Below are 10,900 nucleotides of genomic sequence, written 5' to 3' on the forward strand. Positions count from 1 at the left end.
GCAGGATGGCCGGCTCCCATCAGCTTCTAATCCACAGGCTCCTGTCTTAAAATCTCTGTGCTAAATGGAAGGCAGAAATCTGGCAGGGGGCATGTGAGCCTGGGTGGCCCCTCCATGCACTCCTCATTTTCCTCCCCCAGGGCTTTGCATCCTGGGCGGCTTCTCTGCTCACCTCACCCTGGTTACAGCCCTAGTCCTGGAGCTGGAATCTGAGGCACCAGACAAGGCAGTGAATGCCAAACCCAAGGACCCCTCATGGATAATGCCCTCTATGCAGGCTTCTCCTCTTTACAGCAAGGGTCTGCAGGCCACTAGAGCTTTATAAGGAACCCCTTGGGAGCCACTGGCGTGATGTGATGTCACTCCACTTAGCGGATTCTGGCATTCTGCACAAGCTTCAGTTTCTGAGAGGTCTCAAGGAGTGGCTCTATGTGAAGCAGGTGGCCGCAACCCAGTCTCCCAGCGACATACATGTGGATGACTGTGGAGGCTGATCAATAACAAGACTGTGATTGCTGAAGGTTGTTTCCTTAAGTTAAGGCCGCACTAATAGCTTCTGGATTAGTAAGTGTCAACCTGCCCCAGAGCTGACTGTCTCCAGCCAGTGATATCCCCGATCTTCCCACTTTGGCCTTCACAAACCGGGAAGACCTTGGATCCAGCACACAGATTCTAGCAAGAGCTATCCCCGCAAGCAACACTGGCTGAAACCAAGAGGAAAACTCAATATCTGTTCCATCGAGACACTGTCCCATTTCTACAGTAGTAGATGATACTTAAATTTTTTTTTTAGTATTGACAGATTTTAGGATATCATCTTAATCTATTATCTTCATTATTATACACACAGTATGGATAGTGCTTTGTACTAACTCAATACCTTTCACCCCAAGATTGCAGAGTGCTTTATCCAGAGTATTGTTTATATATTGCTAAATTCGGTCTCTGTTAAGACTCGCTCATGCATCAGATGATGCAAAAACCATTGCTGTTCCTTCACATTCTGGACAGGAGCAACCTTCTTACCTCTATGCGATTCCTGCCAGGTGCACAAATATTCTCTATGGGTGTGTGTCTGTATAGGGACCATTGCTGGGCCATAAGGCACATAGGGACATGAGAATCATCACTGCCTTACGCCACGCCCTGAACTGTCTTACTGTGGTTTTTCAGGACAAAGGTCTGCAGAGAATGTGGTTAGCAGCAGCCAAAATAGGTTGGCCATCCTATATCTCCCCCTGCTGGGTGTAGCATATATGCAGATGCCTCTTTACGATGCCCTACCAGAATTTATACTTCAGGGAGATTCCCATGTAGAGCTGAACTTACTGGCTCAGGTGCATGTTTTCATAAGACCGGGTGCTTGTGTATGAATATGCGGCCTCACTGCTCATCCCCAGCACTGTGTGCTCTTCAAATTCTTATCAGTAATGCCAGTCCATCCCAACATACCAGGCTGGAGCATCCCGCTCAGCAGCATCTCTGAGAAAGTAGGGAGGACAATACTTTGAGAATCCAAGAGTTCAGGGCCAAAGCCCATGAAATATTTAGCTAGACCAGTATATAAGTGCTCTTTGTGTTTTGTGGCTGACGCAATGAGATGGATTAAACAGAGTATGGTCAGTCTGTTGTCTAGCTAAGCTCTGCCCCATGGGGTCAGGACCAAATAACACTCCAGGGTTGCTCCCACTAGATGAAATTAAGGGGCCAGATCCTGGATCCCACTATGAACCTACTGTGTTTCTCTCATGCAGAAAGGGTTCCGCAGTCTGACCCATTGACAGCTCAATACAATATTGGTCAAACCTGGAAACTATTTTGTACAGGCCTGTTGAATCCGAACGACAATGATTTTTTGACTCAGTCTAAGCAGAGCTGACAATTTGAATTTCCTACCCATGGATTCTAAATGTGAGATTTGGAAACAATGACAGAATTCACTCCTGTGAAGAGGGGAGATCAGGGGATATAAGCATCACATACTGTCCTCCTAAGGTTTGGGGCTGTTCTTCTGCATAGGATGAATTTCACCCAAAACAAAACACTTCTGGAAATGTGTGTTTCAAAGCAAAGAATCAAATTAACATTGACTCTACTCTGCAATGATAAGGCCTCAGCCTGAGTATCTGTGTCCAGTTGTGGGTATCAGACCTTCAGTAAGATGCGGACAAATAGGAGAAAGTCCAGAGGAGAGCAACAAAAAGAATTAAAGATCCAGAGACGATTGAAATAATTGGATTTGTTCAATCTGGAGAAGAGAAGACTGAGTGTGGAGGGGACAGGATAGTCTTCAAGTATGTAAAAGGTTGTTATAAAGAAGAGAATGATCCATTTTTCTCCTTCTCCACTGAGGGCAGGACAAGAAGCAATGGGATTAAATCTCTCCTGATGCAATTTAGGCTAGACATTAGGAAAAAGTTCCTAACTGTAAGGTAGTTAAGCACTGGAACAAATTACCTAGGCTGGTTGTGGAATCTCTGTCACTGAAGTTTTTTGAGAACAGGGATGTCAGGGATGTCCTAGATAATACTTAGTCCTGCCTCAGTGCAGGGGACTGGACTAGATGGTCTATGCGGTCCCTTCCAGCCTTATATTCTGATTCTATGAAAATACTAATGACCGTGACTATGAAGCAGTGCAAGTCATATTATATCCCTTTGTAGATAACCTTCTCCCCCACTTATTCTTTAAGAGATTTATATTGCTTTCTCTTGGTGAACAACAATGAAGTATATTCCAGAGAAAATCACAGGTGCCCTCCCTGATTTTATCATCCCTGAAGAGAACACTGAGCTGCTAGATGATGCAGCCAATTGCACTGAGGGCTTCCCTCAGGAATTCCTCTCTTAAAACCAAAGAAGAGAACCTTTTTGGATCAACCATGTAGAAACTGCAGCCTAAAGCTCTGCTCAGCACCAACTGCCTTTCTGGTGTTTACAGGGAGCTAATGTTCTTCAGAGCAACTTAATAAGTGCTCAGATCTTTGCAAGCAGCTTCCAAGCACAGTGATGAGACCAGGCTGTCAGTTGGAAGCAAGATGACTGTATCCAAGGAGTTGCTTTTGTGGAGATCACATTTTAGAACCTGTTTGATGATTCTGCTTAACTTTGCCTCCTTCTCAGCCCAGTTTTCCCTAAAAGAAAAAGCAAAATATGGACCAACTTGGTTAACTGAAAATTCAGTGTCTCTTTATTCCTTTGCAGCATGATACAGGTGTGAATACTAGAGAACAAATTGCTTACTGGAGTGATGTCTATTTTCAGGGTCTTTGGGGGACCTTTTTTATTTTTGGTTTGTGGATCAGGTTTTAACAAATGCCAAAACTCCAAGTGAAACTAAGCCCAAACTTTAATGCCAAATTTTGCTCAGAACCCATCCCAAGGTTGTTGATGCATCCTGAACCCTAGCAAACTTTTTAGCAGGGATTTGTAACAATATTTTGAACTAGGTAAGGTTGCTTTAGCATCTCAGCTTAATGCTTTCCCTGCCAATATTTCAGTTTGGATACGCTACTGTTCTCTGCCAACAGCTTCCCCACCTCCACAGGACTTTGCTGCTGAGCCCCATTGGAGACCTTAAAGAGACTCTGAACCCGTCCTCCCATGTAGTTCCCCTCAGTCCCACTCCCCTTTTTTTCCCCTTGAAATTTCTGCCTGCATTCCGTACTGCTGCAAACTCATCTGGCCTGTCCACGACAAAGTTTTTCCCTGAGGATCTCTTTGTTAATAAATTTGCATTTGATCACTAAGAGTTGCTGGCCCCGCTGAAAAACAGCTTTGCAGTACTCAGGGGATTTAAATAACAAGCTTCTTCCAGCCCAGTAACTGTCCTGTCCAGCTCATGCACACAGTTCAACCCCAGAGGCTGACTCCAGCTCATTCTTCAGCCAGTTCTGAAGTTCCTGGCAATTCCGGTCCCCGTAGTCTGAAGCAGTGATCTCCTTGAAGATCTTGCAAGGGCCTAGGAGCTGGTAAATGGTGGGGCCACTGCCGACATTCACCAAGGTGTTTTTTACACCTCCTGGTTCAGACTGGGGAATTCTTCAAGCTCATCACATCCTAACCAGGCTAAATGCAGCTGCATCTCAATTACACTGGGCGGTTTTTCCAATGCATTTTTTTTCTTTAGTTAAACTCATGCTCTGCTTCCATTCCGGGCAATAGCCAAACTTCCACTGATTTCAGTGGTCCAGGGCTTTGCCCCTAAGGCTTTAAAGCTTCTTAGCAATCTCGGCTCAGTTGGTGTTATGAGTGGTGACAGCTTAGATTCTGCTCTGGTTCTCCCTGTGACCTCCCACCCACAGTCAGAGCCAGGAATCTGAACTCTGTCTGCACTAACCCAGCATCAGGACTCTGCCTCTTAAAAGGTTCATGGCCCTGCCAGTAGCAGAGGCGCAGAGGCTATTGATCTCAGTTGTTCAGATTGGCATTTTGCTCTTTTTGTTCTTTCTGCCTTTTTTTTTTTAAATCACATTAGATTTCAAGGTAACAGGTCAAACGACTTGAAACAAGATTAGATACAACCTGCGTGTTCTGTCAATGAGCCCTAGCAACATGCTAGGGCAGAGGTTCTCAAACTGTGGGTCGGGACCCCGTGACCCAATTTTCATGGGGTGGTCAGGGCTGGCATTAAATTTGCTGGGGTCTGGGGCTGAAGCTGGAGCCCAAGGCCCCCTACCAGGGCTGAAGCTGGGGCTCAGGCTTCTGTCCCCCTTCCCGGCATCACTCGATAATTTTTGTTGTCAGAAGGGGGTCGCAGAGCAATGCAGTTTGAGAACCGCTGTGCTAGGGCTTCCATCCACGCTCCTTTAGGGTGACCAGATATCCTGATTTTATAGGGACAGTCCTGATATTTGGGGCTTTTTCTTATATAGGCTCCTATTACCCCCCACCCTCCTGTTCCAATTTTTCATACTTGCTATCTGGTCACCCTATGCTCCTTCCACCACACGTGCACAGTGAGCGAGGGCTAGGTCCCTGTCACAGACACCAGTGCGCTAGTGTGTGGGTGCAGAGGCCTAATTCAGCTTTAGCAGCACACTCGTGTCAAGCTGCAGCATCAGGCCCAATCAGCCCTTTCTCAGGAATGAAAGAGCCCAGTCATTTCACAGGGTGCATGGGCTGTGCACCTCTGTCCCCCCTAGTCTCTGGTGTCATTTCAGACGTTGGGTTTAGTGTGTGGGCGCTGGGTGGCGTTGGTGGCCTGTGATACGCAGGAGGTCAGAGGAGTGGATTCAGTGGGCCTTTAAACTCAGAGTGACACGACTCTCTGTTATGCTAGAGCAGCCAGGACACGCTGTGTGTCCTACTGGTACAGCTGTGTCCTCTTCCAGCCAAAGGAGGGCACGGGGCTTTACAAACACAGCGCCTTACAGCTGGAGCCAAGTGAAATATTCTCAGCCCCCCTCATTCCCTCGTGATGAGCCAAGGCTGGGAGGGCGGCTGCCTTCACAGAACCTCAGCCCGGACTCTCATAAGGTTGGTGGATATAAGTAAGTTCTCAGGGCTTTTTTGTTTGGGGGGATGGGGGGGAGAGGGTGAGAGCTGAAAGGCAACTGGCCATGGTGGTTGCCATTGGAGGTTTCAGTTAATCAAACGTCCCGTTGAACCTGCAGGTTGGTTTGCTTCCAGCCCCTACCAAAGGAACTCTTGCTCTGAGCCCAGCCCCGCCACCAGCACTTTGCACACCTCCGCTCAGGCACAGAGAAAGGAACTGACTTTCAGTCATGTGGTTAAGACCTGGAATCATGCTTGGCAGCTCAGGCACATCTCTGAGGAGATCTGACACGACCAGGTGCTTGGGCCTGAAGCTCTGAATGCCCCTCCCAGCCCTAGACCTGCAGTCCGTTCAGATTCTTATCTGGAATTCTGACCTACCTGACCAGTCCAGCTGGTGACCTCCCACTTTATGAGAGCAGCCGCGAGAAACTGGGGAGCATAAAACCTTGGTAAAATCCAACAACGCATGCCCCAGGCCCATAGAACATTACAGAATTATATATAATATTACAGCTGCATTGTGCTTTGCTGGTAAAATAGTATGGATGATACATGTGGCAGAGACTGGCCAATGGTGGGGATCATGACCGAACGATCTCTGGGTTCCAGTATCCCTGGCTACTAGAACAGTCTTTGCATGCTCTTACTAGCCTGTGCATTTTAGAGTAGCCCTGCAGCTGCTCTAACTTTTGCAAAGGGCTGACCTGGCCGCCAGCCAGTTAAAAGATCAGGAGGTAAAAGGGTGGGGGAAGAGAAGGAGGCACAAAGCCAAGTTTGTCTCCTCACCTCAGTTGGGTGCTGCCTGAACACAGACTGGCTGGCCCAGAAGACCAAGCCCATGTTGTCTAATTCTATTTAAAATTACGTTTCTGGAGAAACCTGAGCTAGGGACAAGAAATTAAGATTAGAGCCCATGAGCCATGTTCATTAAAGCAATGGAAAGCCAGGCACATTGGATAGGGTTCGAATAGAGCAAATCCACCTCAGTATCCTCACTGGCAATATTTAATGACGCCAGTTTTTTCACACAAAAAATACACATTTTTCATAACGTAAAACAGAAGATTTCAAGGAGTAACATGACATTTCACTCACACAAGAAGAGCACCCATCAAACTAATATGAGGAGCTAAGCATGTTTACAGAAACAAAACCATTCCTCTCACTATGTAGCTCATTGGAGCTTTTCTTTGGCAAATATCAAGAACCAAAGCAGAACTTGGGTAAAAGTTGTTCAAAAATTGCAATAAATTAAAAAAAATAGCAACCAAAATTGTCTGTCGGAACTCATCCTGCAGGGAAGCATTTCCTCAGTTAAGTGCATCCTGCAGCAGCAATTTAGCTGCTTATATCCTCCTTCATTTGTCATGGGCATTGTGTATTTCACAACAAAGGGTTAATGTATTTAACATGGATGGAGAAAATACTGCATTGATTTCATTGTTATGTTTATTAGTAATATTAGCTCTGTTCCTTCGGGGAGGATTTCCTTTACCCGTACTCCCCAAAGGATTTATATTGCTTCCTCTTTGCGAGCGAGAATGAAGTACATCCCAGAGAAATCAGAGCTGTCATCGATGATATCATCACCCCTGAAGAGAACCTCAAACTCCTGAATGATGAAGCCAGTGTCACTGAGGACTTCCCTCAGAAATTCCTCTCCGAGGACCAAACACGAGAACCTTTTGGGGCCAACCATGAAGAAACTGCAGCCCAAATCTCCACTCAGCACCAAGTGCCCTCCTGGCTTTAACAGAGAGTTGATGTTCTTCAGAGCATTGCGGTAAGTGTTCAGATCTTTGCAAGCAGCTTCCAAGCACAGTGATGAAATGAGGCAGTCAGCTGGAGGCAGGACAATTGGATCCATGGGGTTGCTTTGGTGGACATCACATTTTAGAACTTGTTTGATGGTTTTCCTTAATTTTGCCTCTTTCTCAGCCGCCTTCTCCCTACAGAGACATACACATATACAATACAAGATGAACTCCAAAGGGTTATCTGCATTTCAGTGTCTTTCTATGATATAGGTGTGACTATTAGGAGGAAAACATTGTTTGCTAGCTGATGTCTATTTGTAGGACCTTGTGTTAACTTTATCTTTAGTTCCCTTTTCCCTGGGTCAGTTTTAAGATATGCCGGAAAGCCACCACATTTTGCTCAGAACTCATTCGAATTTGCTAACAGGGTCATGAACTCTGGCTACTTTTTCAGTGGGCCCCCTGATTGAATTGTGGTTTTGTAAGAAAATCAGAAAACAGGTGAATTTACTTCAGCAACACTTTACCAGCTGATAGCTCTCTCCAAGGTCTCTGATACTGAGACCCACAGGGAACCCTATACAGACTCTATCATGACTGAAAACCACATTCCTCCAGCTTTCTATTTTCTCCCCAACAATTCTGCCTGTATTCACCACTGATTATATTGCTGATCAGCATAAGTAGATGATGCTGCATAGACAGACTAAGCAATACACAAGGGATGTAGGAAATCTGTTTTTTCCAGCCCCATACCTGTTTCCCTCTAGCTCACACACGTATTCCACCACTGGAGTCCAGTCAAATGCTCCTGGCTCATTCTTCAGCCATTTCTCCAGTTCCTGGTGGTTCCGGTATGTATAGTCTGAAGCGATGATCTCCTTAAAGGACTCGCAGGCGGAGAGGAGCTGGTGGATATTGGGGCCACTGCCAATATCAATCAGGGTGTCCCCTTTCACCACACCTGGTTCAGAATACAGAATTCCTGGAGCTCATTGCACCTTAACCAGACTAAATGCAACTTCATCTCAATTATACTTAGTTGATTTAGTTTTACTACATCTAGAGCTAAATTTTGCCTCCATTGAAGGTAATGGCCAAACGCCTAGTGATTTCAGCGTTACCAAGTTTTGACTGCAAGTCCTCAATGCTTCTTGACATGCAAATTAACTTCATATACTCTCCTGCAAATCTAAACTAATCCAGACAGCAGTAAAGAAGATGACAATGTTGACGCTGCATGGAAGATGTATACAGAATGAGTGCTCTTTTTGTAGGTGTAAGAATACCATTGTACATTAGGCAGAGGTGTCCTCAATAAGAATTATTGACTAGGCTGTTATAGGACTTCACACCATGGACCTGATTCACCACTGACTCTCACCTTGTGTCATCACATAAACTCTTCCTCTGCAACATATAAATTAATTGATACAGAGCAAAGACATATTAATGTTTCCAATTAGCAAGTGTTAGTAATTTTCTTCTGTCTAGTCTCCTGCATTCAGTTCCATTTCATTCTGGTTTGATACTTAGTATGTGCTTTTTATTGCACTTACATTTCTATTCAGTTTTAGTTTTTCTGTAATGCAAGATGCTCTAATTCTATTACCAGTCCCCTGAGCTGTGCAATACCAAACTTAGATGTTGCTTTGTACTTAAAGACAATTCCCAGGCTTACACCATGTGTCTCTGGGGCTGCAGTAATTGTTAGAAATAGAAAATGTACAATGTGATGCATTATAGCTGGCATTTGCAATCCAACAGCTTTGTAAACGGTATTAAAATTTGCATCACATCTACTCCGTAATAAGGGATGCAAGCAAGTATATTTAATAATTTAACTGCAGGGGTGATTTTTGAACAGAGTTGAAGTTCTTCATAAAGAACCTCATTTCTACTCCCAGGAGAAGGCTATGGGGAAATGTGCTAGATAATAATTAATAATAACTAACTTTTCTGTCTAGTGCTTTACATTTATACAGCTCCAAGCACTTTGGACCGGAACACTAATGTTGTTATCCCTGTTTTACAAATGAGGCACAAAGCAGTGATGTGAGTTGCCCAGGGTCAAAGGGAAGGTCAGTGGCGGGCTTGAGAACAGAACTCAGGTGTGGTGAGTCTCAGACCAAGGCCGTACTGCATGGATGCTTGCAGACAGAGGAGGATGGGGAAAGCTGTCTGAGGATCTGTGGTACTTCCAAAGGCTGAACAATAACATTTAGCCTATTTAATGGGCTTTTTAGCTAGAAACACTTGCTGAAGATCCTCAGCCCCCCTGTGCCGCAAGGTGAGACTTGATGAACTGCCCTAGCATGTTCGTTGCACATCAGATAGGAGTGACCCTGGAAACCAAATAACTAAGGCACATTATAGGATACTTCACCACAACCCAGGCCAAAAGCAGCCATGATAATAACCTGGTTTCTGATGTCACAGACAGGGATAGACAAGCCAGGGATGAGTCCCAAATCCCACCTCCAGGCCATACCTGAAGTGAAGGTTTTACAGTATTGTTTCAGGATGAAGATAAGAAAGTCATCTCTCCAGGTGTCCCCAAACTTAAAATATTCCAGAAAGGCCTTTGGGTCAAATTCTGCCTGGTAAACGTCGCCTCCGGTGAAGTCAGTCATGGTGCTCACTCCGAATCTGCACATACAATGCGTTGCTTTTCCCTAGGTTTCCATGCACAGTCAGCGGATCCTGATAGCCCAGAATCTGAACTCGGGCTTTTAACTCTTTCCAGAAGCTTTGTAAACAGTGTTGAAAAATTGCATCACTCTGCCTTTTAACGCTTTCTTGGGCCTGAAACCTGAGAGCAACCCTGGATCGCAGCCCAGTGGTATTTACCTTTAGATGTACTGCTTTCTGTTCTTTTATACCTTTTTAAACCCATTTCCTTTTCACAACTACTGAGCAGGTTACAGGGCCCTAAAGGAATCCCAAGCTGCAGCAGGGTACAGCGTTCTGTGAATAGCTCATATCACCATGCCAGCCTCACCCCTTCCAGAGCTCCCAAGTTGGGTACGTGCACAGTGGGAGGGTCCTGAGATTAGGTGAGAGTCTGTCACCAACTTCAGTGCTCTAGTGTGTGGGTGAAGAGAGAAAGGAGAGTCATGTGAAGATCAACTTCAGCAGCACATAGATGATCATACCTCCTGCTGCAGCATTAATAAGAATTAATAAGAATCAACCTCTCATTGACATACAGTGTGTCAGAAACATACAGTGTGTCTTCACTAAACCGGTGTAAGCAGTAGGGATTGTGGCAGCGTGAGAGATCTACCGAATGAACAACCTGTTTGTAGACTAAAAAATCCTGCTGGATCTCAGGTAGAACAGTCTCTGGTAAGAACCTTCATAGGAGTTTTACTGATCTGCACGTTTGGCCCTGATTTACAATTACCTGGGACCTGTATATATTGCATAGAAGATATATGTGGAAGGAGTTCTCTTTTTGTGGAAATAAGAATACTCTTTGTGACAGGATCAGGCCAGATGGCTACAGGAGAGTGATAGAAGGCAGATATATTAGCCCCAGGTTAAGTAGGTCCCCTTTCCCTGGGTAAGGTAACAGGGAAGGTTCCAGAACAATGGGGAATTTTCTGGAAACAATGAAGGCAGACAGGCTGATTGAAGCACCTG

The 10,900-nt window shown here is 45.2% G+C and overlaps 1 protein-coding gene across 1 annotated transcript; it reads right to left on the minus strand.

The window, feature by feature from the left end:
- Nucleotides 1-6,978: 6,978 nt before the first annotated feature.
- Nucleotides 6,979-10,084, minus strand: LOC120375804 (nicotinamide N-methyltransferase-like). The gene is made up of 3 exons (XM_039496742.1): nucleotides 9,747-10,084; nucleotides 8,012-8,219; nucleotides 6,979-7,447 (listed from the first exon to the last, which is right to left on the minus strand). Exons 1-3 carry the CDS (start codon nucleotides 9,910-9,912, stop codon nucleotides 7,012-7,014), a joined length of 810 nt encoding a protein of 269 aa, XP_039352676.1. The 5' UTR covers nucleotides 9,913-10,084; the 3' UTR covers nucleotides 6,979-7,011.
- Nucleotides 10,085-10,900: the final 816 nt, after the last annotated feature.

Source organism: Mauremys reevesii, linkage group 12, assembly GCF_016161935.1.
Source record: "Mauremys reevesii isolate NIE-2019 linkage group 12, ASM1616193v1, whole genome shotgun sequence".
Taxonomy (NCBI): domain Eukaryota; kingdom Metazoa; phylum Chordata; order Testudines; family Geoemydidae; genus Mauremys; species Mauremys reevesii.